Raw genomic sequence first — 21341 nt, 5'->3', positions numbered from 1 at the left:
CCCAGGGTGGTACTGGATGGTGCAATCATAGTCTTTCAGAAGCTCCATCCATCTCCTCTGTCTCAAGTTCAAGTCCCTCTGTTGGAAGATATACTTCAAACTCTTGTGGTCGGTGTATATCTCGCACACTTCACCATACAGGTAGTGTCTCCAGATTTTAAGTGCAAAGACTACAGCCGCCATTTCCAAATCATGGGTGGGGTAGTTCTGCTCATGCCTCTTCAGCTGTCTTGAAGCATAAGCCACTACCTTTCCATTCTGCATCAAGACACACCCTAGGCCAACTCTGGAGGCGTCACAATACACGGTGTATCCTTCACCACTCACAGGTAGTGTCAACACAGGGGCAGTGGTTAGACACTCCTTAAGCTTCTGGAAACTCACCTCACAGTCATCTGTCCAAATGAATGGAACATTCTTCCTGGTCAACTTAGTTAGGGGAGCCGCTATTCGGAGAAATCTTGCACAAAACGCTTTGTAGTAGCGGCTAAACCCGTAAAACTTGAACCTCGGATCGTTGTAGGCCTAAGCCAATCGCCTGACTTCAATTTTCTTGGGATCCACTTGAATGCCGTCACTAGAAACCACGTGTCCCAAGAATGAGATGCTTTCTAGCCAAAATTCACATTTTGAAAATTTGACATATAGCTGGTGCTCCCTCAACGTCTGCAACACCATCCTCAAGTGCCACACATGTTCTTCCTCGGTCCGAGAGTATACCAGAATGTCATCTATGAATACGATGACAAAACGGTCCAAAAATGGCTTGAACACCCTGTTCATCAAGTCCATGAAGGTTCTTTGGTGCATTAGTGAGTCCAAAAGACATCACCAAGAACTCATAATGACCATATCTTGTCCTGAATGCCGTTTTGGACACGTCCTCATTTCTGATTCTCAACTGATGGTAGCCTGATCGCAGGTCTATCTTGGAAAAGAATCTAGCTCCTTGGAGCTGATCAAACAGATCGTCGATCCGAGGAAGTGGATACTTGTTCTTCACAGTCACCTTGTTCAGCTGTCTGTAGTCAATACATAACCTCAATGACCCATCTTTCTTTCTTACAAATAGCACAGGAGCACCCCAGGGTGAAGTGCTCGGACGTATGAAACCCTTGTCCAAAAGCTCCTGCAGCTGCTCCTTTAGCTCTTTCAATTCTGCTGGTGCCATCCTGTAAGGTGGCATTGATATGGGGTTTGTACCCGGAACAACATCAATGCAGAACTCTATTTCCCTTCCTGGTGGCAACCCTGGAAGCTCTTCAGGGAAGACATCCATGAATTCTCTGACAACAGGAACATTTTCCATGCTGACACCTTCTATAGATGTATCTCTCACCAATGCCAAATACCCTTGGCATCCACGCCTCAACATTTTTCTAGCGCTAATCGCTGACACCAAATTATATGGAGCCACGCTCCTGTCACCATCAAAGCTAAACTCTTCCACACCAGGTATGTGAAAATACACCTTTTTGTTCCTGCAGTCTAAGGTGGCATAATGAGTTGCCAACCAATCCATTCCCAGGATTACATCGAAGTCCATTACTGGTAGAGGAACCAAGTCTGCTGGGAGGATCTTTCCATCCACTACCACTGGGCTACCCGGAAATACCATGTCTACATCTATGTTGTCACTAAGTGGGGTAGCTATTGACAAAGGGCACTCTAAAGTTGTAGGGTTTCTAACCTCATGGCAAACACGGGGGAGACAAATGAGTGCGTAGCACCCGGATCTATCAAAACACGAGCCTCATAAGAACAGACCAGAAGAATACCTGCCACAACTGCATTTGAAGCTTGAGCATCCCGGTGGGTCGTGGTGAAAACCCGAGCTTGACCCTACCCCGAGTGGCGTAACCACGACATCGACTTCTACCTCCCGACCGCCTCCAAATCCACGCCCCCTTGTCCTCGCCTGGTACATGAATCGATCGCCGCCATGTTGGAAGCACCGGATACAATCGCCGAGGAACATTCGCATGTAACCACGTGACCCCATCCGTGGCTCGTGAACATGGGGCATTCTCTAGCAAAGTGACCCGGTTGGCCACACCAAGCATACTCGATCCCATCAAACAAGGTCCTGAATGTCCTCTTCCACACTTGTGCACAAGGTGCCAAGGAGGATCTGAACTGCACTTAACCGCTGATTCGAATCGTGACCACCGCTGGATCCGCACTGGTGCAGATCCTCGTGGTTTGTGTCTAAAACCACTTTTCTTGTTCCTACTCTTTCCTCTGTAATTACTCGCCACCACTATCCGAGTACCCATAGAAGGGACACTGAGGAACCCTCGCTCTGCTTTTTCTTTGCTCTTCCTTGTCATCCACAAAGATAATCGATCTCAATCTGTCGGCTCGATCAACCACCACATCAAAAGACCGATCGGACATCATGGCTGTGTTTGCATACCTCTGTCAAGCCCCTTTAGGAATCTCTTCACCTTCATAGTCTCTGAGATCTGCTGTAGGGGCATATCCGCTCAATTCGTAAATTGCAGAGCATATTCATCTACTGCACCGCCATTCTGTCTTAAGGCCTCAAAGGCCCACCGCTTCGATTTCTAAAGCTCGCACAAACCGATTGATAAAAGTTCCACAACCGAGCCCATGTCAAACCCTCCATCCGGGTAACACGTAGTCATTCATCCATTGTCAGGCATAGGCCCCATGACGTCTTGCATACACTCTATCGCCTTCCATCGATCCAATCAGACTGCATTCTGCCTCGTCAGGAATCCAAAAACCGATATGCATCGTCTGACACATCATAGGTACCAGGCACCAACTTCTTGAAGTTGATGATCTGTTTGTAAGTTTCCCCTCTTGGTGCGGTGGACTGCTGCTGCTGTGGAGGGTGGACCATATACTGCGCCATCATGTCGATGGTTCTCTGCAGACCAGCTAGAGTAGCTCCCATTGGGTCCATGGGACCCTGTGCCATAAAGGACTGTTCCTGAACTGGTGGCAGCTGCTCTTCTACTTGAGCAGCTCTAGGCCTCCTACCCCGCCTTCTTGAGGCAGGCGCCTCATCCTGTGCCGACACCTCGTCAGGCACATCTGGCTCTGGTGCAGTGGCAGCTCTCCTGCTTCTACGCATTTTCCTGAAATTCAGCAGCATTAGCCCACAAAATTCAAACTGCACATTACACAGCTCTATAGACTCATATTTACACATAATATATGAAGCAGAGACTAGAAGCAAAGATGACAATGCAAGACGAATGTGAACCCTATTTTTCGCATGTGACTCCTAGTAGACTCTTTCCAACACTTAGATAACTTTTCCCTACGAATCTGGAGCCTAAGCTCTGATACCACATCTGTCACGACCCAACCTATGGGCCACTCCAAGACTAGGACTGCCACCTAAAGCCCCGAGGCCCGTAGTAAGCCTTAACTATTCATTAACCCAACTCTAAGGCCCATTTGGGCCCAATATCAAGAAAACAAACGGACAGAGTCCGGCCATAAAATGGACTTACCAACGGGGAGTTTTCGACTCACCCGACCTGTAAACACAATATATAGTCAATTGGGGAGCTCAGCTCACCCTCCACATACTCATCAACATAATAATAAATGGGAGCTCAGCTCCCTCATCCAATCCATCAAACATGCATATCATTATACGTTTACAGGTCCAACATGATAATAATATTACAGACCATAATCAAATAAATACTTCTAATACATGCGGAAATTCTAGGAGTAATTAACACTACACAAATATTGATAAACAACCTGCGAAGTAGAAAGGCAGGTTAACCCAGAACAAAATATCCTCCTGTGGCCTGTAAAAATTTTTGAACAGGAGTGAGCGTTCGACTCAGAGAGTAAAATATCAATTTTAACCATAATCTCTATAACTATCTGTAACTAATGCACCCTGTAGAGTGAAATGCAACATCAACATCATATTCACATCATAGCATTAAAAAGGTAATTTGGAGCACTCACGCACCCTGTAGCATCAATCATAATATATTGGGAGCTGATCCCCTATACAGCTCTCTTAAATCCAACTCGGTGCAGTGAAGAACTCAAGCCTGACTTTCGATTAATAAGCCAAATCGATGGTCCCAGAGAAGAACTCAAGACGTGACTACCCCACGTAGGATCGGGTCCCAGCGAAGTACTCAAGCCGTGACTACCCCTCCTATCCATAGTCCACACCACCACACACGAACGCCAACGCACGCACACTGCACCACAATACCACAACAACACTCATAGCACATTAATGCTATGAATGCAACATAAATCGTGCCTAGAGTTTAACTACATAAATATATGCATATAAGTGATGCATGGGCATCTTGAACATATAATAATATCGAAATTATAATTAAAATTAATATTTTACTCACGACTTTGACGACAATCACCGTGGGCGGAGGAAGAAGGTCATCGGCTCACGACAATTTTATTACAATCATTTAATAAATTTGACTCAATACAAACAAAGAAAAAGACCAATACGTCCTAAGTCATGCCGAAAATCCGGCAGAATCTCCCCTATACCTAGGACCTACCCAACCTGCAAAAGGGCTAAAAACGCACTTCTATATTCACAATCCATATATCAACTTCAATCATATCACACCCCTCCCGGGCCCATCAAATCGTCATCCATCACAATACGCAAAAATTTCAATTTAGTCCTTATTATTGACCATTTTTGCAAAACGCCCAAACAAGCTCTAAAAATTATAAAACTTTGCCTGGTCCTTAGCAATATTACTAAACTATTGCAAAAAGAATCGTAATTTTTCAAGCTACCACGAATATTTTATGGATTTTTAATCCTATTTAAGCACTAGAAAATTATGAAAAAGCAAGGTTCGGGTTTACCTTTGCCGATTCCGACTTCGAACGGGACGCCTAACAATGGGGGCTAGCCAAAACCTCGGTCCAATTCGAGACTTTTCCAGAATCGTGTCGCCTAATTTTGCATCTTGGCCAATCGTCGAATTTCCGCGAATCGAGGATACCTACACGAAGCCCATAACACGGGGGTTAGTACATAAATTTTTCAGAATTTTCTAAGCTCATTTAATGCTCGAAAATACACTGCGAAGTTCCGTGGGACCCACCGAAAAACGGTGTCGGAAAAATTCGAAATTTATGTCGTTGCGAAGCTCTCGACGAATGGAGCGTGCTGGTGGCCTCGGTTTTCTCGTGGGATTCACGGTTTTCGAGAAATCTAGCCCAAAAGTCGAAATGGGCTAAAATCTTCCCGAGCTAAAATCGGACAAACCGCTCGATGGATTTCGGCGTTCTTGGTGTCTATGGAAAGCTCTCACCGAGTAGATGATTTTAGATACAAGACCCGGTCCAATCGGTGGCCGGATCGGCCGGATGGCGGCTTGCAGCTGGCGGCGCGTTTTCCATATTTTCGGGCGCGGCGCCTCTGGCTGGTCAGCTGGTCTCTGGCTGGCCAGTGGGCGGCCGCTAGGGGTGGAGAGGAGAGAGAAACGAGAGAGAGAAGAGAGGAGGGAACGTCGCGCGCGGGAGGAAGAAAAAGAGAAGAGACCGGTCCGATTCGACCGGTCCGATCCGGTCGGTTCAATTCGGCCGGTTCGATTCGAAATACAAAATTTTTGAATTTTTACTCTGCCTCGGGACCGAAAACGAGGTCCAAAAATTTCGAAAAAATTCCATAAAACTCAGAAAAATACGTAGACTCCAAATATATTTTTAGTTTTGCCACGTGGTCTTTAAATTAATTTTTAAAAATCATCAAAGTTTATATTTTCGGAAAATCGAACCCGATTTTTAAAATCCGAAAAATCTCAAAAAAATTCCTAAAATTTAAATAAAATTAAAATATCAAAAATACTCATAAATAATAAAATTTGGGGTGTTACACATAAAGACCTTAGCACATGTGGTGGAGCAGCTGAGAAATAAATGTATACCTTGGTTAAAGTGTTATGGACCATCATTCAGACTATGAAACTCCATGGAAATATAAGAAAGACATGAGAAAACAATACTCATGACTATTTAAGGACTGATAGTGGGCAAAATTTTGAGGACGAAATTTCTTTTAAGGAGGAGAGAATTGTAACACCCTTACATTGGACAGTGCCGTACAGTCTACTATTTCTGTGATTGATGTCTGTCCGGACAGTCAGAATGTTCAAAACCATAATTAAGTCACCTAGAAAAGCCATAGATAAAAATAAGTAGTAATTACATGAAGGTAAAAAGAAAATGAAGAAAACAAAGCATAATGGGTTAAATGAGCTAAGGCCATAGCGATGGGTGACCGTACCGGGAAGTGACTGCGAGCTCAGTCATTGCCCTGATTTCGTGTGGGACCCTATGACACTACAGGCCTAGAAATAATTGAGAAGTTAGGGAAAATGTAAAAACTACAGAAAAGAAGTGAGAACAAGCTCAAATAATTGGACCAGGATTCAGAAAGCAATATAGTGTTATTGAAAAATCGGATCAGACCGGTAAGGAGTAATTTGGTCAATTTACTCTTAGAAGTGACTCTTGGCCTAAATGTCCAATAAAATATAGGAAATTAAAATTATGAAAAATATATTAGAAATAAAGAGATTGGTTGAAAAAGAAAGGAAAAGAAAATTAAATCAAAAGGAATTATGACATCATCATGGTGATGTAAGCATGACCTCATTAATATTATAATTTAAAATATAAAAAACTGAGGATAAATATTACAAAAATAAGACAAAAAAAATAAAAAGAAAAATTGGTCTTCTTCTTCCCAAAAAGTTGCCGCCCAACTCTCTCACCTCTCTCTTTCATTTTGTTTTCTTTCCACCATTGTTACACATTTTCAAGCTTTTAAAGCTTGATTTTGTCTTCTAAACCCTAATCAAACTCCATAGAAAACCTCTAATTAACCCTAGATTGAAAGATTCAAAGAAGAAAAGTGAAGAAATTGGAGAAGAATTTGAAAATTGGAAAGCTCAAGTAAAGGTAAGTTCTTCTAAGCATGATTAATCGTATATTAGTTGAGTTTGAGTGAAATTAAGTAGAGATAACATGAAAAATTGAGAAAATTATGCATGAAAATAAAGGTGTAAATTTCGGCCAGCTATGGGGTTGTGAAGTGTTGATATGTTTTAGTTCAATTAAATGTGTATGCAAGCCTAATTGAGCATGTAGCTGTGATTGGCACACTTTGATTTGATGAATTTTGATAAATTGGAAATTAGGGTTTATGGCACTTAGGGTTTTAAGGAAAAATTTGGGGAATTGGTGAATTGATGAAAATTGACCTAATTGAGGCTTAAATTGATCAATTGGTGTGCTTATGAGTGCATGTGAACACATGGAAATTGAATTGGAATTGAATGTGATGCTGTCCCAATCTGAACAGCTTGACCCTTGCCCATTTAAATGGCTAGAATTGGAATTTTGTTGCCCAATTGGTGAGAGGCCAATTGGAGATGAAAATGAAGACCCAAAGCAACAATTTTCATGCAGAAACCTTGCCCTAAAATTGACCACAAGTTAGTGTAAAATTTGATCAAATCTGGATTAGGTACCCTGTCACTGGACAAAACTGACCATATGAACAGTACATGTTCAAATAGTCATAACCTTGTGTAGAGAGGTCCAAATGACCTGATTTTTATAGCCATGGAAAGTTTAGACATAGTAGAATAACTTTCATAAAGGACACAAACCCAAATTCTGACCAGAACCAAATCAAATTGCCAACCAAATTTGGGTCACCAAAACTGTCAGAACCCTAAAAGTGCCCAGAAATCTGGACTTTAGCCAATCCGGCCAGTTATTGTTAAATGGCCATAACTTGAACTACAAAACTTCAAATAGAGTGATTCAAAAAAAGAATTAAACTAGACACACTAAGGAATAATTTTGATGAAGGAAAGTTAGCCAAATTTTCACTGTAGAGAGGTCCAATGGAACAGTGAACATAGGACACCAAAACTGAAATTTTGGAAATACTCTCAGGGAGCTTTGAATTCCAATTGACAACCAATGCCAACAAAATTGTGACCCAAAATGTGGTATGTGGGTGTAACTAGAACTAACATACCTATTAGAGATGAAAAAGTCAACATTTTGACTTGAATAGTGAAATGAATAGTAACCACAAATATAACAATTGCAAATGACCCAAAAGTGTATAAATATTAGTGGATAAATTAAGTGTACAAAATTTAATTGTTGTATTTATTAGTTAGAAATAAATTAAATAGATATTGAAACACTTTAATTTTGTGTTTCCAGTGAGAAAAGAGCCTTCCAATGAAGGAATTAGAGAATATTGAATTAAGACAAGCTAAAGAGGTTTGTACACAACTAGTTCTTAACTATTAATTGTTTTAACATATTCAATTGATTAAATGGTTTGCTTTTCTTCATGTATTATGTTCATTAAATATTGATTTTTATTTCAATAATTATTGAATATTATTATGGTGTGAATGAATTTGATTTTGAGAAATTGTGATTTAAATGGGGTTTGCATGGAAAATAGAAATTTAATTTGAATTGTGGCTTGCATGGAAAAAACTTTGATTACTGAGAATGCCATGAAAATGATTTGTGTTATGATTTTATGCTTACAAAAAAGGGCAATGAATGTTCGGATGTTAGTTTGTATCTCACTACTAATGCTCGACATTGCTATTACCCGTTCCTCGTTTGTTGAGGAGACACTGATGTTAACTTTGTTTTGATTACCATGGTATGTGCACATTGATGATTTGATTTTCCTCGTATAAGAGGTTAGATCTACTTTGAAGATGGCCCTTTTTGGAAATTAAATTGTTATGGTGTACTGGATGGAATGTGCACGATTCTATCTCCCGACCATAGGGAGTGAGAATCACTTTGAAGATGACCCTTACGGATTAGTCTTGCATGAAGTTAATGAGAATAAGAATGATTTTGGAAAATGAGCAATGGTGATTGTAAAAGGATAATTATGCACAAATGATTTAAAAGAGATAGTTTATTTTAGTTGGTTTATATTTTTATGCTTTAATTTATTTTGTGAAATTTAATATTTATTTCCATGATTTATGGAAATATTTCAAATGTCCATGTATGATTTGAGAAATTTTTAATTATTGATCAATGTCATTTAAATATTTGATTTGTATTATTGAAAATATTGGCTTTGATTTTATGAATTATGAAGAAATCGACATTTCCAATTTTTGTTATGATTTGTCAACATATATTTTTTTATCAAAATTTTAATTTATTAGTTGTGCACCACTGAGTTCACCGCTCAATGATAGCTTTGTATGCTGTCACAGGTGAAAATAAGGACAAAGTAGCTAAGTGAGATCATTAGAGGCTGTGACTTGAAGACGTATGAAAAATAAATTTTCAGTGTATTATAGGTATATGCCTGTGTATTAGATTTTGATGTAATCATGTAATATGTATGTAATTTCATTCGAGCAGTTGTATAAACACTTTTGTAATGTTATTTTTGAATGTAATCAAATACAAATTATTGTAATATTAATTTGAGATTTTATTTATTTGTAAAGTTTTGTAATACTAATTTTAGTACTCCAATGAATGCAAATATTTAAATTTCTTTCTAAGTTTAGTGAATGATAAATTATTTTCCTTATAATGGAATTTATGAGAATGAAATGAAATATTTCAGTGTTGATTTATGTCAAATTGCGTTTGATTGTGCATTGAGTTACTTATGTTGAATTGTGGGATGATATTGAATTTACTAGAGTTGTGGATAAACAAAATATTAGAAGTGTTTTTTATAGGTTTTTGAAGAATTGTTTTCCCAAACTATAGACGGCACACTGCCGAATTTTTCTGAAAATTTTGTGAAGAGTTGAAATTAATTAAAATTTTGATTTATGACTTAATTTCAATTAAAGGTTTTTAATACCTGCTCAAAATTACCCACCCCTTGAAAAATGAATGGAAATTGGTTTAAAATCCCTTATAGTATATTTAATGGGTTACCTGTAGGCGAAGTTCGGCAATTCATTGGGTATGCTACGGGATCATGTTATGCCTTAGAGAGGGGTAAGGTATAATATAATATGTTTAAAAAATATTTTTTTAATCACAGTTCTAATAATAATATTAAATAGTTGATTATTTAAAATATATGAATAGTTACAATGCCTACATTAGGAATGATCAGGGGCGGACAAACCTTATAGGTAGGGGTGTTCGATTTCAGTTCAGTTCGGGATTTGCCTAAGAACCGGAACCAAATCAAAATTTCAAAATTTCAGTACAGTTTTGGTTCGGTTCTTCATTATTTCGGTTTTCGTTCAGTACAATTCTCAATTTTTCAGTTCCAGTTCGGTTCAGTACGATTTCAGTTTTGTTATCAGTTCTTAAAATAATTTTATATAATTATTTCCTTAAAAAGTCATACTTGAATTAACATCTAAGTTTTGAATTGAGTTATTAATATATAATATATCATATAATATACATTTTAATTATTTATTAATCATATAACATTTAACTATAAGATACAAATATAATTAAGAATTAATATATATATATATATATTAATATAAGATAATAGTATATTTATAATTAAGAATTATAAGATAATTTAATACATTTATAACTAAAATTATTAAGAAAATATAGAAAAATAAAATATAATATTAACTTGTATTTAATTCATAATTATATATACATATATAAATATATATAATTATATTGAAAGTATATAATTCATCTAAAAAAATATAGAAAAACATATATATAAATTCGGCTATCGACTCAGTTCCGGTTCGATTTCGGTACAGCTCTGGTTCGGTTCTCAGTTAAGAACCAGAACCGAATCAAAGTATCAAAATAAATTTGGTTTGGTACTTCTTATCGGTTCGGTATAGTTCTTCAGTTCGGTTCGGTTTCTCCAAAAACCGTGCACAACCCTACTTATAGGTGAGGCCCCCATTTTTTTTAAATAAATATATACATTAAAATTAAAACTAAAATTTCAAATGCATTACTTCTCTGGCCCTTCCATTTTTTTTAAATACATATATTGTAACTATAAAACTTTGAAATAATAATAATAATAATAATAATAATAATAATAATAATAATAATAATAATAATAATAATAATTTTGTGAAGCTGAGATGTTATTATATTAAACAATATTCTAGAAGTAAATGAAATAATAATAATTTATGTGATATATATATGTGTGAAGGGAGAGAGATATTGGCTTTATCCAAATTATCCTTCATTATTTATAATACTTATAATTATATTTTTTATTATTTAATTTAATTTTACAACTTATATAAATTTAAAATTCTCAAATTAATAATATATAAGTTTGTTCTAATTAAAATTGAATTTATAAATCTTATGTACATACTATTACATTTATTGATACACTTTATATATATATATATATATAACAATGAAAAAATATTATAAAAAAATCATATTCATTGATTTATAAAAAAAATATTTAATTACTATGTAATACATAGTAAAATTATATGAATATAAATAATATATAATTATATACAAAGCATATGAAAGAAATTATATATAGAAAAAAATTAAATAGATAAATATTTTACTTAAAAAATTAATAATTAACATAATATGTTAGATTTGAGTTTAATTATAAAATTAATATAATTAATCGAATGATTGAAATTTATGATACTGATTTTTATTATTTTAAAATGACACTTTATTAAAAATTTAAAAAATGTTAATATGTATACATATAAAAATATATAATGATTTTTCAATCTTTTTATACTATAATCTTATTCTAATATGACAAATAGTAAATACATATTAAGAAAAAATTAGAAATTATACTTTGAATATATAATTTTTATTTCAATTAAATAAATTTATATTTAAATATAAATATAAATTAATATTTTGATTTAAAAATAGTCTAATTTTTATATGAATATAAATATTACATCATTTGATAGAATTTTTATTTATTTGGATTCAATAACTTTTTTTTTGTTGAAATTTGACATTTACATTTAAAAATTGATTATAAAAAATTTAATTTAAAAATAAATTATAAGTTAATTTAATAAAATATTTCATTGTAAATCGAATAATTGTTTATATATTTTTTAAATATAATTATTCAAAATAATAATAATAATAATATATTAATGTCAGTGTTTTTTTATTCTATTAGCATTAATTTTTTATTTTTATGTAAAAAGAAAATTTTAGTTATTAATTTATTACTTATAAACAATTTATTAGTATTAATATATTTATCAATCTTATTTTTTAAAGTTTTTATCTATATCATCAGAAAATATAAAACTATGTAAAATATATTAAATAAAAATAATAATATTGATGCTTATGGATATGAATGTTCATAGATAATTTTATCAAATAAAATTAAAAAATTAAATTAAAAAAAATAGAAATTCAACATTATATGAAATTATACTAAATTGAATGTATTTTATTATTATATGTATAAACTCTTAAATTGTGTTAAAAAAAGTTTAGATTTTTTATGCTAATTATATATGTTGTATAGAAAATTATATAATGTTAAAAACTAATTAGTCTTAATAAATCTATATATTTCATTATTGAAGAAATTTGACGTAAAAATATATGAACTAGTAAAATAATAAATACCTAAATTTATATATTTCTAAAACACTTAAAATTATATTATAATAATAAATTTTTTATAATAAATTTTATCAAAATAATTTTTTATTTTCATTGATATACTTTCATTTTTATTAACTTAATCTAAAAATAATAATTACACATATAATATATATATATAATAAAAAATAAAAATATTATATTATCATAATAATAATTACGATACATACAATGAGTATAAAAAATATACAACACATATTTAAAAAATAACTAACTAAATTATAAAATGTTAACATTTATTTAAAATATTTTAGAAATAAAAAATAAAAATAAAGATTTTAAGAAAATAAAAAGGAATGCCAGAAATGACAATATATATATATACACACACATGCTTTAAAATATGTATAGATCTTTGTACTTCTTTATTTCCACCCTTAATTTTGGCATAATTAAAAAATTGAATTACTTATTGAAATTAAAGGTTTAGGCTACACGGTATCTCTTTATTTGATTTATTTTTTACCCAATTCTCATATCTTATTATTTGTTTCATAACAAGATTAAAAATAATTTTTTTTTAACTATTTGCTGTTATATATTGAAAAAAAATTGGTAAAAATTTTTGATATATAATAATGAAAGTAAATTTTCGAGAACTGTTTAATACATGTTAATTGATAAGATCATTTTTGGATTATATATATATATATATATATATATATATATTTATTTATTTATTTTAGGGTTCTAATGTGTTGCCATTTTGAATTAATACCCTTTAATTATTTTAAACATATAAACGATTTAGAATATATATATATATATATATATATATATATATATATATATATATATATATATATATATATATGAAATTATATTATATTATTATCATTTAATTGTATATTATAATAAAATTGAAATAATAGTAATAAAAGATGGTTACCAAAATTAAATAAGAAAATAATTTAAAAAAATAAAAAATAATCTATATATCCTACCTTGAAAGATAGGATAACTTTAATATAGGAATATAATTCTCTAATAAATTATGAAAAACATAAAATAAATTTTAATTAAATTTAAATACTAAAATTAATAATTAAATTCGAAAATAAATAGAATAATTTTGGCAATTACCTTTCCTTTATCGTTATCGTGATGTCAGACGGGCCCAAGGGGAGAAGTTTCCTCCAAAGGAATACATAGCCGCCCAAATATTTCCTCCTTATTTTACGAACCAAACAGACCCTGTGAAATGCGGGTCCCACCAAGAAGCTTCTTCCCAAATTGACTTGGACGCTACAACTACATCACCTGCATAGCTACAACTAACTTCAACCTCAATTCCAATTCATCTTCTCGTCTCCTCCGCCTGTATCAAACGCCTCCGTTCCACTTTCTGAAACAAGAACTTTGAAATTTCTTTCTTTTTTTTCCCCTTCCTTTTTCGGAGCCATTATCATCATGAGCTTTCAAGATCTTGAGGCTGGAAGGCCTTTCCTGCAAAAGAAGCCAAAAGAAAAAGACCCTTCTCAAGCTGTGGCCGCCGGGATTTTCCAAATCAACACTGCCGTCTACTCCTTCAACCGCCTCGTCAATTCCCTCGGAACTCCCAAGGATACCATCGAATTGCGAGAGAAACTGTTAAGTATTCTGATTCTTTGCTTCCGTTTACGCTGTTTTGAATTGTTCCAAATTTAACGCTCAGAGAGGTAGAATTTGTTGTTTTATTGTACTGGGTTCTTGGTTTTGAGGTTTTCCTGCCTCTCTTGTGGTGGATTTTGATAATAACGTTGTTGAACTGGTTTGTGTATCTTGTTCTGCAATTGCTTGTACCTTTGATTTTCCCAGTTTTAGCATCGCTATTAGAACTGCTTGTTATGTTTAGAAATGGCTGTTGGATGCCTCTGCTTGGTTCTTACGCTGGATTCACCTTATTGGCAGGCATAAGACAAGACAACGTATTGGAGAACTGGTGAAAGAAACTTCTGTTAAACTTAAGGAAGCCAGTGAAACCGATCATTATGAAGAAGTTAGTGTAAGTTCACACACTTTCTACCGTTGGCCTTTTTGTTTTAATCAAAATTAGGGATTTTGATTAATGGGGATAATATTAAAGAGATTAAATACGAGAGTGTTTGAGCTAGCCTACTAAAAAACATTCCTCTAATATGCTCCTGTACTTTGTTAGCGTGTATTACTGGCATACCCACATCCGGGTCCTACCATGGTGAAACCAAGTCCACATAAGAATTTATTGTATTACTGCATCTCTGTCTCCTGATTCTTGGTTCTGCTTCGGTGTTGGGATAAACAACCTTAACTTGCCATTATCATGTCTGATAATAACTCTGGTTCCTTCAAGCCCAACTGGCAATTACACTTTCCCTTCTCCGTTGTACTTTTGACACAATGGATTACTTTGTACCTTGCAATGCACTAACAACTATGCTGTGATAGTGGTTCAGTTCCATCTCTCTTTCAATTCAGAACTCATTAGAGTAAAAGACTCAGTACCAGAAGAGGATTATTCATCCTACTTGTATTATTCCTCTTTCTCTGCTTACTCTCCATCTCGGTCTGTTCTTTTTACTCTATACTTCTAGATAGTCACCTCCAACCCTCTATCTCTCTCTCTCTCTCTCCAAAAACATCCTTGATAAGTTGGGAGAGATCTGTGGATCTTTGTAACTATGTATTCAGTTGTCATTGTCAAAGGTTTGGGAGGTGTTGGGATATGTTTCTTATGTATTGAAACTTCTTCTTTGTGCTCCAGCCTGCCAAAAAGATTAGTGATGCTAAGCTTGCAAAAGAGTTTAGGAATGCTCTTAACGAATTTCAGAAGTCCCAAAGGCTTGCTGCTGAGAGGGAAACTATGTATGCTCCTTTCGTTCCCAAAGTTCTTCCATCAAGGTAACTGTTACCAGAAATCATAATATGTGCATGCATGTGTATGTGAGTTTTCTTGATTTAGTTGGTGCTTATGTACCTCTTTGTTTGAAGTTCTTAGCTACTTAGCATAATCCTTCTGATATGTCATTAGTACTGTGTATGATAATTCCCTTTTGAAATGCATAAGCATAACATTGGGAAGGCGGGAAGGCCATTTCCTGTTCTATTTCTAGAAATTCCTGGGAGAGAATTTGGAATGAGTCCTACCTTTAACAGTTTTACATTAAGCAGATGCTGTCATGGGTTGAAGTTACGTTCTGAAGGTTGCAAACCAAACCAAAATCTAGATGTCTAGTACTTCAATTCTGAATGCAAGTTGTTAGTGTTGTCAAAACATCTTAGTTCTCTATATTGTTTTAATCTTACAAGAATGATTTGTATAAAAATTTGTCTTACTGGAGAGTCTACCGAAACTTTGTTAAGTTTGGAAGGAAGTGAAGTGGTGAAATATAAAATATCTAATCAGTGTGTCTATTCCTTTTGACATTCACTAGTTAGTTTAAATAATGTTTTAGAGCTATTTATATATGTTGTAAGTTGGAATGTAGCACTTAATAGTTAATACATGTTGAGCAATTACGTCAGATCATAACTACTTAAATGTGACATCAAGGATGTCGTTCTTACGTGAGAGCCTACTTAAAATTTAATATATACAAATTAAATAATAATAGATGTAGAAAAATACATAAAATATTTTTGCAATCCAAATAAAATAAAACTAAACTATTATAGATATTAATGTCTTAAAAACCATTATATCCCAAATTCTAACTAAATGGGAATAATCCCTAAAAAGTCATGTTGGAGGTTGGAACACATTGAATAGGGCATTCTGGAGGTTGAAACACATTGTAAAAAACATTAGCGGGAATCCATATTGAGTCGGGCATGCTGGAGGTTGAAACATAATTCTTTTGAAACAGAATACCATATTTTCAGGTAGATTTGCAGACACCAGCTAGACTTATTAGCCCCAATATCTTCAGGGTAGATTGTTTAGAGATTCAACAACAGATGAAAACTTGAATGTGAGGTGAGGAAGGCTGCAGCAGCAAATTCAAAAAATATTAAAGCTGTCTTCAGGTAGATTGCTTACAGGTTCAACAGTGGATGAAAAATTGAATATGAGGTGAAGAAGGCCACAGCAGCAAATTCAAAATAAAAACTCAAATTACAGCCATCTTCCCTTTACTAAGATAGCTGCAGAGTTTTAACCAAGAAACAGAGAACCCAAGTCAAGTGGGTGGGGGGAGAGAGAGAGAGACAGAGAAGGCAGCAGCATACTTTTTACCAAGAAACACAAAACCCAAATGGGTGGGGGGAGAGGGAGATAGAGAAGGAGAGAAGGAAAGCACAAGAAGAAGAGAGTGAAAGAAAGAGGGATTCTTCTTCTACTTTTTATCACTGTTTTACAATTAAGGGCTGAGATTTGGTTACAGCCACTGGCACAAACTTGGTTTAATTCTTGAATTTCTGTTGGTGTGCTTCATCCGATGATCTAAAAAAATTTTGATATGGCTGCCCAGTCTTTATCCTCATATAACTGAACTGTTGGAGTTTAGCATAAATTGGAAAATTTTCTGTAATGATATGATACTAAATTGTAGATATTGCTGAGATGGTTTGGCACTGTATAGGTCGATTACTTTATCACATGACATGTAAAAACCATCAGTCGTTTCATTGCACTTGATTGAAAACTGTGCTGCCACTAATATCTCTTATCAATAATTGTTCTTGTGTATATGTGTAGATGTGTGATTTCAACTGAATATTTCAATTAATATCATTGTTATATTTTTTTGTAGCTACAATGCCCATGAGCCTGATCAAAGTTCGTCAAGGAGTCCCGAGCAGCAATCTCTTCTTTTAGAATCTAGAAGGTAAGCAATGTTGTATTTCTTGCTCACTTGTAATGTTTTTTTTTTTTCTATTTGTTAGCTCCCAAGAATTTTTTTGTACTTGTTTTGGTGGCATACATTCACTCAAGACAATATTGTTGAATGGTTTCTTTTGGATCCATAATTACTTTCAAATTCTTGTGGGAAAAGTCCCTACCTTGCTGTGTAGTGGGGTGGCTGTTTTGGTGATAAATAAAATAAACTTTTGGTGGAAGTAAAAGGAAAAAAATGCATTCTGCTTATGTTTTGTTGGTTGTACTTCAAAATGTCGAGTAAATTCTTTTTTCCTTGGTAATACTCTGTCAAAAACAGAGAAAACTGCATTGCTAAGGCTTTCTTTATTAAAACACAACCTATAGAATTCCAGTAGCTATACATATGTTTATGGATGAGAGCATTCAGTGTTTCTTGAAGTTCAAACTCTTTTCTGAATGATTTATAATTTATATAGTGAAAAGGAACTGTGAATCAAAACCGAAAGGCATACCCAACCCTCAAGAAAATATCCTTAATATTCCCTATCAATGGGTTCTAAGCTTTATTTTGACTTAATTTGACGGTTTCTTTTGGTATGGACCATGACTACAGACTCCAGATCTTTTGAAATAATTATAGGCCTTTCATGGCATGGTAAATGCTAAATTGGGAGGACTACATGATTGGCATACTTATTTCAAAATTGATAGGGCTTTTAATTTTGTACTTAGTGGTTGTTGAGAGATGTAACTTTCCCTAATGAAGCGGCTATTTTAAAGGTGAATTTAAGTCAGTAAGAAATGGAAAGTTGCCTTCCAAAGTAATACACCATTGAGTTTGAGTGCCTATTGTACTTTTGCAATTTGTATTCATTGTGGGTCCCTTAATCAGTTAATTTCTGTTGTATTTTTGTAGACAGGAGATTGTATTGTTCGACAATGAGATAGCATTTAATGAAGCTATTATTGAAGAACGAGAGCAGGGGATTAAAGAAATTCAGCAACAGATTAGTGAAGTAAGTGAGATATTCAAAGATCTAGCTGTCTTGGTACATGAGCAAGGAGTTATGATTGGTAAGCCCTGTATCTTGCTGTCTAGACAGCACTGTACTCCTAACTTTTAAAATTCCGCCTTGTGTTTCTTGAAATGTGTGTTTCTTTATTATTCCCAGTTTTAAAGTATTTTCCTTGCAGATGATATTGGTTCTAACATTGAGAGCTCTCATGCTGCAACTGCACAAGCTACTTCACAACTTGCAAAAGCTTCCAAGATCCAAAGATCTAATTCTTCTTTGGTAAAGTTTGATTTGTGCAAAATTTCTTCTTTTCTGGTTTGATTTGGTTTGGTTTTTCTATATTAACTGAATTTATGCTGTATTTATATATGCTGATACTCATGCATTAAGTTTTGCTTTTTAGGGGCTTGACTGTTAGTTGTAGAACTTAGAAGGTACTTCTTAGGTGAATTATAATTAAACTCTAGAGAGAATTGATCTGCCAATTGTTGCAGTTGGCATTTGTTATTTTGCTCAAATGCTGAATGCAATTTATGGAATTCAAATAGAATGCCTAGAGAACTTGGTTTTGGTTTATAGATAGTGCATTTATTTTTTTTATTGTGTTTAGCATTTCTCTACGTGGATGTCATGTGATTGAGATTCTGTTTGGTGTCTAATCTATATCAACCTTCTAGGCGCTTCAAACTGATGACCCGGTGCATGTTTATATCTCATACTTGTACTTAAAATTCAATTGAATGAGGCCGCAAATGTTACATGGTCAAGTTCTGAATTCTCTCATCTGATGTCAATTTAACTAGATGAGTGATTCAAACTTGGCTTGCTTTTGGTTTCACAATACTCTGCGAGCATGGTGCTAATCAGTGTTAATTTTTGTCACTATCCTTCATTCTCCCTCCTGCCTGTGTAATTCTTCATTCTTCTGTGTTAAGAATTTAAGAATTAGAAGAAGAAAAAAAGAAGGGGGGATAGGAAGAGAAAGAGCCACAAAGGGCCATATCTTTATTTTCTCATTATTTCTATAAAATAGAAGATTACATATTTATATTCAAATCTCCTATAATTACTCTACTTAATTAGGAATATAAATCCTAACTATTTAAGAATATAAATCTTACACTAAATAGGGAATATAAATCCTATACTGAATAGGAATTTATAAAATCTACTAATTAGGAATATATAACATCCATATTGACTTTTCATAACACTCTCCCTTAAAAAGGAATCTCATCAATTCCAGCACTCCCCCTTGATGAGATTCTCATTGAAGTCAATAACTTCCTCACAACAGCTCACAAGGCAGATTAAGAAACACCAACACAAAGCACCAAAACACAAAGCAACTCACAAGGTTTCACCTCCTCTCCAAAGGCAACGGCGAGGAAACACCGACGCAATGCAACTCATAGGGTTGCACTTCCCTCTCTAAAGGTGACACTAGCAAGAAAAAAGACTAAACAGTAGGTGAACCTTTATATAACAGCTCATAGGTCTGTGATACATTGGTTGTTTGAACTTCAACAAACCTTCAAGGGATTTTCAAAACGAGGCAATAACTAGGAATGGCTTAAAAGGGACTTGGTAATAAATACAGAAACTGATAGTTACTTGGAATAGGAATCGAATTTAGTGCACAACAACTCAAAATCTCCACAGAAAAGTGGCTGAACAACCCAAAATCTCTGCAAATAGGGAATATAAATCCTATACTGAGTAATAAAATCTACTAATTTAGAATATATACATCCATATTGACTTTTTATAACATTATGTAATAGCTGTGCATCTTATATTAAAAGAGCTTTGCTAAGTTACTTTGGATAGATTTATTTTGAAAATTTTGAGCTTAATTCAGCCATATTGACAGAAGGACATTAAGATTATATAACCCTGTGCATTTATTTATTTCTTTCTCTTCATTTTTCGGTCTTTTTTTCCCCTGGATGAAGCAATTGACATGAAAACTTTCTCGTGCAGTTTTGTTTACTCCTTGTGATCTTTGGGATCATTCTGCTCATTGTCATTATAGTTGTTGTGGCTTGAGCAGAATATTTTGTTGTCATCATGTGAGCTTGATATGAAGGCAGGGTCCCCTTTTGTTATCTCCTTGGTGGTGTTATTTTTCATTAGCTCCTGCTTGACTTGACACAGATCAGTCCACGATTCTGGACTAGACACAGATGGTCATTAATGTGCAGTTGTTAGTTTGCAGTAGGCTGAATTCCTCTTATGTTGACTCTTATTACTAATTATTATATAAATTTTATCCTCTTTTATAATTAGTAGTAAATAAAATCATCTGCAATCTGTATTTCATTGAATTAATTTTTTCTGCGCAGTTGTAACACCCAAGTATCTTTAACCCGTTTCTTCTCCCATACAATTCAATGTATCATTTGTATCTGTGGTATTGATAGTTTTAGAAAATGTCAAATTTCTTTTGCTTATTCTCTTGTTTGCATGGATGGCAATCACCATATTCTGGGCGACAGAAATGTCGTTTTGGTGTACATGTATTGATTACATTAGCTGCTGTAGTCAAATTTTCTGCTTCTCTTGAAAGAATATAAAATTGGGCACAAGTTCCTCTGAATCAGGCAATTCTTAGGTCTCCTTTTCTTTGCTTTGTAAAGAGGTCAAATAAGCTGCTGTGTTATGGGCTTTACAATGGAGTAGCCTTCATCGTTTTTATGATAAAACCTTTTTATCATATTGGTAGATGGAAGACTCTTGGGTCTTTATTTTGGTTCTTGATTGCATGAATTTGGTCTGAGGTCCCAGTAACAGTATGAGAGTTGGTGGATAGGGGACTCTTTAGGTCTTTAATTTGGCTGTTGATTGAATGAATTAGGTCTGAGTTCCACAGTTACCCTCTGGGA

General features: G+C 34.1%; 1 protein-coding gene across 1 annotated transcript; it reads left to right on the top strand.

Annotated features, from left to right (window-relative positions):
- The first annotated feature begins 13919 nt into the window (after nt 1-13919).
- LOC110660836 (syntaxin-22) lies at nt 13920-20909 on the top strand. Its single transcript, XM_021819268.2, has 7 exons — nt 13920-14252; nt 14554-14647; nt 15386-15522; nt 17373-17447; nt 18357-18514; nt 18635-18735; nt 20440-20909. Exons 1-7 carry the CDS (start codon nt 14074-14076, stop codon nt 20503-20505), a joined length of 810 nt encoding a protein of 269 aa, XP_021674960.2. The 5' UTR covers nt 13920-14073; the 3' UTR covers nt 20506-20909.
- Nucleotides 20910-21341: the final 432 nt, after the last annotated feature.

This window comes from Hevea brasiliensis, chromosome 3, assembly GCF_030052815.1.
Source record: "Hevea brasiliensis isolate MT/VB/25A 57/8 chromosome 3, ASM3005281v1, whole genome shotgun sequence".
Taxonomy (NCBI): Eukaryota; Viridiplantae; Streptophyta; class Magnoliopsida; order Malpighiales; family Euphorbiaceae; genus Hevea; species Hevea brasiliensis.
Note: the sequence above shows the minus strand (reverse complement) of the source record. Positions and strands in the feature narration are given on the sequence as shown.